Genomic DNA, 5,472 nt, shown 5'->3' with positions numbered 1-5,472 from the left:
AATGGATCCATGCCCATAGAACCCCCTTCCCATAGCATCACCCTTGCCCCTAGACCCCCCAGCCATAGAATACCCAGCCCATAGAATCACCCCATACGCGCATCAAACTCAGGCAGTGACTCATAGACCCTATAATGGGCCACCTGCCCCCTATAATTGGGTATGTGACCCCTATAATGGACCACCTGCCCCATAGAATCACCCCCGCCCCATAGATCGCCCCATAGCCCCCCCCTCACCTCGGGCAATGACTCATAGACCCTATAATGGGCCACCTGCCCCCTATAATTGGGTATGTGACCCCTATACCTGGCCCCCTCTGCCCCCCTGCCCCATAGATCACCCCATAGCCCCCCACTCACCTCAGGCAATGACTCATAGACCCTATAATGGACCACCTGCCCCCTTTAATGGACCACCTGCCCCCTATAATGGACCACCTGCCCCATATACTTGACCACCTGCCCCACAGAACCACCCCTGCCCCATAGATCGCCCCATAGCCCCCCACTCACCTCAGGCAATGACTCATAGACCTCTACGGGGTCGAGCCCCCCCGGCCCCAGTCTCTTCTGTCTCTCCTCCTCCTCGTATTCCCTCATGGCTCGTTCAATACGAGCCTTGGCCCGGCCCCGCACACGATCCTTGAAGGCCTCCAGCTCGTCATTGAAACCCTCCATGTACTGCTGGTCGGCCGTCTGTGGGGCAGATGTGGGTCAGGACCCCCAGATGTGGGGCAGGATCCACCCTATATGGGTCTATGGGGGGGCTGCGGGGGGTATGGGGGGGTTTTGGGGTGGTTTTGAGGGGTTTTGGTGGTGGTTTTCATCATTGAAGCCCTCCATGTACTGCTGGTTGTCTGTCTATGGGGCACATGTGGGGCAGGACCCCCAGATGTGGGTCAGGACCCACCCTATGTGGGTCTGGGGGTGTTTTTGGGGGGGTTGGGGTGGTTTTAGGGGGGTTATGGGGGCAATTATAGTCATTGAAGCCCTCCATGTACTGCTGGTCGGCTGTCTATGGGACAGATGTGGGGCAGGACCCCCAGATGTGGGTCAGGACCCCCCCCATATGGGTCTATGGGGGGACTGCGGGGGGTATGGGGGGGATTTGGGGTGGTTTTGGGGGTGGTTTTCATCATTGAAGCCCTCCATGTACTGCTGGTCGGCCGTCTGTGGGGCACATGTGGGGCAGGACCCCCAGATGTGGGTCAGGAACCCCCCTATGTGGGTCTGGGGGGGGTTGGGGGGGTTTTGGGGTGGTTTTAGGGGGGTTTTGGGCTGGTTTTCATCATTGAAGCCCTCCATGTACTGCTGGTCGGCCGTCTGTGGGGCAATTTGGGCAGGACCACGATGTGGGTCAGGATCACCCTATGTGGGTCTGGGGGGGGTTGGGGGGGATCTTGGGGGGGTTTTGGGGTGGTTTTGGGGGGTTTGAGGGGGTTTTTGGGGGCAGTTTTCATCATTGAAGCCCTCCATGTATGCTGGTCGGCTTGTACTGTGGGGCAGATTGGGGGCAGGACTTCCCAATGTGGGGTCAGGGAACCCCTATGTGGGTCAGGACCCCTATGTGGGTCTAATGGGGGGGTTTTGGGGTGGTTTTAGGGGGTTTGGGGGCAATTATCAAATCATTGAAGAGCCTCCATGTCTGCTTGGTCGGCTGTCTATGGGGCAGATGTGGGGCAGACCCCAGAATGTGGGTCAGGATCACCCTGGTGTGGTCTGGGGGTGTTATTTGGGGGTATGGGGGGTTTTGGGGCAATTATCGTCAATTGAAGGCCTCATGTACTGCTGGCGGGAGCGGTCTCCTTTGTGGGGCAGATGTGGGTCAGGACCCCAGATTGTGGGGCAGGATCGCACCCTGTGTGGGTCTGGGGGGTTTTTTTGGGGGGGGTTGGGGTGTTTCAGGGGGTCCTTGGGGGTCTTGAGGTGTTTTGGGGCAGTTTGGTTTTTTTTTGGGGGGGTTTTGGGGTTTTTTGGGTGGTTTTTCAGGGGTTTTATGGCGGTTTTGTTGTGGTTTTTTTTTGGGTTTTTTTGGGGGGTTTTGCGGGTTTTTTTGGGTGTTTTTTTTGAGTTGTGGGGTGGTTTGGGGTTTTTGGGCTGATTTTGGCGGATTATTTTTGGTGTTTTTGGGTTGGTTTTTTTTGGGGGGGGTTTATAGGAGCAGTTTGGGGCGGTTTCCAGGGAGTTTGATGGGGTTTTTGGGGGCAGTTTTGGTGGGGTTTTGGAGAGTTTTTTGGAGGGTTTTTTGGGTGGTTTTTTGGGATTTTTGGGTTTCTTGTTGGATGTTTTGGAGGTTTGGGGTTTTTTTGGCTTTTTGAGGGTTTGTGAGTTTTTAGGTGGTTTGGGTGGTTTTGGGGTTTTGGGTTTTTTTTGGGATTTTTTTGGTTTTTTGGGATTTTTGGCGGTTTTTGGTGGTTTTGGGTTTTTTGGGATTTTATTGGGGATTTTTTGGTGGATCTTTTGGGTTATTGGGTTTTTTTTGGGGATTTTTTTGGATTTTTTTTTGGATTTTTTTGATTTTTGGGTTTTTTGGGAGTTTTTTTTGCGGTGTGTTTGGTTTTTTTTGGATTTTTGTTGGATTTTCGGATTTTTGTGGTTTTTGGGTTTTTTGGTGATTTTTTGGGCTTTTTGGTGGGTTTTTGGGGCTTATTGGGTTTTTCTGGGATTTTTTTGGGTATTTTTTCTTTGATTTTTGGAGGTTTTTTATGGGTTTTTTTTGGGGATTTTTTTGATATTTTGGATTTTTTGGTGTTTTTAATGGGTTTTTTTGGTTGTTTGTTTGGGATTTGTTTGGATTTTTGGATTTTTTTGGATTTTTGGGAGATTTTTTTGGGTTGGTTTTGGGGGAGTTAGGCCACGTTTGGGGGCGTTTTGGGGGCAGTTCGAGGCTTTGGGGGTCTTTGGGCGTTTTCGGTGGTTTTGGGGGGTTTTTGGGTGGTTTTTGGGGATTTTTGGTGTTTTTTGGGTGTTTTTTGGTGTTTTTTGGGGTTTTTCACCTTGATTTTGGTGAAGAACTGCCTGAAACAGGCGCGTGGATCCACCTTGAGGCTCTTGGCCAGTTCCAGGATGAACTGCATCACGATGGTCTGGTGGGCGACCTGCTCCATCAGCGCCTGCTTCTATGGGGGAAATAGGGGAGGGGGCCATGGGGAGACCACAATGGACACCACAAATAGAGACCCCAATGGGACCCCAATGGACACCCCAAAAGGGGACCCCAAATGGAGACCAATGGGACCCCAATGGGACCCCAATGGAGACCCCAAATGGAGCCCTGAATGGAAACCAAAGGGACCCCAAATGGAGACCCCAAAAGGGGACCCCAGAGACCCCCAAATGGAAACCAAAGGGACCCCAAATGGAGACCAAAGGGACCCCAAATAGAGATCCCAAATGGAGACCCCAAAAGGGGACCCCAAATGGAGACCCCAATGGAGACCAATGGGACCCTAATGGAGACCCCAATGGACACCCCAAAAGGGGACCCCAAATGGAGACCAAAGGGACCCCAATGGAGACCCCAAAAGGGGACCCCAAATGGAGACCAATGGGACCCCAATGGAGACCCCAAATAGAGACCCCAAATGGAGACCCCAAAAGGGGACCCCAGGGACCCCAAATGGAGACCAATGGGACCCCAATGGAGACCCCAAAAGGGGACCCCAGAGACCCCCAATGGAGACCCCAATGGACACCCCAAAAGGGGACCCCAAATGGAGACCAATGGGACCCCAATGGACACCCCAAATGGACCCCAAATGGAGTCCCCAAATGGAGACCCCAGAGACCCCAAATTGAGACCCCAAATGGAAACCAAAGGGACCCCAATGGACACCCCAAAACCCCAAATGGAGACCCCAAAAGGGGACCCCAAATGGAGACCAATGGGACCCCAATGGAGACCCCAAATGGAGACCCCAGAGATCCCAAATGGAGACCCCAAAAGGGGACCCCAGGGACCCCCAATGGAAACCAAAGGGACCCCAATGGAGACCCCAAATAGAGACCCCAAAAGGGGACCCCAAATGGAGACCAAATGGAGACCAAAGGGACCCCAATAGAGACCCCCAAAAGGGGACCCCAAAAGGAGACCCCAATGGACACCCCAAAAGGGGACCCCAATGGAGACCCCAAAAGGGGACCCCAAAAGGGGACCCCAAAAGGAGACCCCAATGGAGACCCCAAAAGGGGACCCCAGAGACCCCCAATGGAGACCCCAAAAGGGGACCCCAAAAGGAGACCCCAGAGACCCCAAATGGAGACCCCAAAAGGTGACAGAAAGGACCCCAAAAGGGGACCCCAGGGACCCCCAATGGAAACCAAAGGGACCCCAATGGAGACCCCAAATGGAGACCCCAAAAGGGGACCCCAATGGACACCCCAAAAGGGGACCCCAAAAGGGGACCCCAAATGGAGACCAAAGGGACCCCAATGGAGACCCCAATGAAGACCCCAAATGGAGACCAATGGGACCCCAATGGACACCCCAAATGGAGACCCCAAATGGACCCCAAAAGGGGACCCCAATGGACACCCCAAAAGGGGACCCCAAAAGGGGACCCCAATGGAGACCCCAAAAGGGGACCCCAGAGACCCCAAATGGAGACCAAAGGGACCCCAAATAGAGATCCCAAATGGAGACCGCAAAAGGGGACCCCAAATGGAAACCAAAGGGACCCCAAATGGAGAACAAAAGGACCCCAGGGACCCCAAATGGAGACCCCAAAAGGGGACCCCAGAGACCCCAAGTTGAGACCCCAGAGACCCCCAATGGAGACCAAAGAGACCCCAAATGGAGACCAAAGGGACCCCAAATAGAGATCCCAAATGGAGACCCCAAATGGAGACCAATGGGACCCCAATGGAGACCCCAAAAGGGGACCCCAGGGGCCCCCAATGGAAACCAAAGGGACCCCAATGGAGACCCCAAATAGAGACCCCAAATGGAGACCCCAAAAGGGGACCCCAATGGAGACCCCAAAAGGGGACCCCAGAGACCCCAAATGGAAACCAAAGGGACCCCAAATGGAGACCCCAAAAGGGGACCCCAAATGGAGACCCCAATGGAGACCCCAAAAGGGGACCCTGGAGACCCCAAATGGAGACCCCAAATGGAGACCCCAAATGGAGACTCCAATTGGAGACCCCAAAAGGTGACCCCAAAAGGACCCCAAATGGAGACCAAATGGAGACCAAAGGGACCCCAAATAGAGACCCCAAAAGGTGACCCCAAATGGATACCCCAGAAGGTGACCCCAGAGACCCCAAATGGAGACCAAAGAGACCCCAGAGACCCCAAATGTGGGGCTATGGGGGGCAATGGGGGGGTCTGTACCTCCTCCACCTCGAGGTCGATGCACCAGATGACCAGGTAATTGGGGAGCAATGGGGGGCTATGGGGGTCAATGTGGGTCTATGGGGTGGATATGGGGGTCAATGTGGGTCAATGTGGGTCTATGGGGTGGATATG

General features: G+C 53.9%; 1 protein-coding gene across 1 annotated transcript; it reads right to left on the bottom strand.

The window, feature by feature from the left end:
• Positions 1 to 392: 392 nt before the first annotated feature.
• CDC37 (cell division cycle 37) lies at positions 393 to 5,409 on the bottom strand (the record flags this gene model as incomplete). The annotated part of the gene is made up of 3 exons (XM_015851007.1): positions 393 to 698; positions 2,999 to 3,121; positions 5,338 to 5,409. Coding segments are annotated over 3 exons (486 nt in total), but the record flags the coding sequence as incomplete, so codon positions are not given.
• Positions 5,410 to 5,472: the final 63 nt, after the last annotated feature.

Source organism: Coturnix japonica, unplaced genomic scaffold, assembly GCF_001577835.2.
Source record: "Coturnix japonica isolate 7356 unplaced genomic scaffold, Coturnix japonica 2.1 chrUnrandom630, whole genome shotgun sequence".
NCBI lineage: Eukaryota > Metazoa > Chordata > Aves > Galliformes > Phasianidae > Coturnix > Coturnix japonica.
The sequence above is the reverse complement of the archived record's forward strand: the minus strand, read 5'-3'. Positions and strand labels throughout refer to the sequence as shown.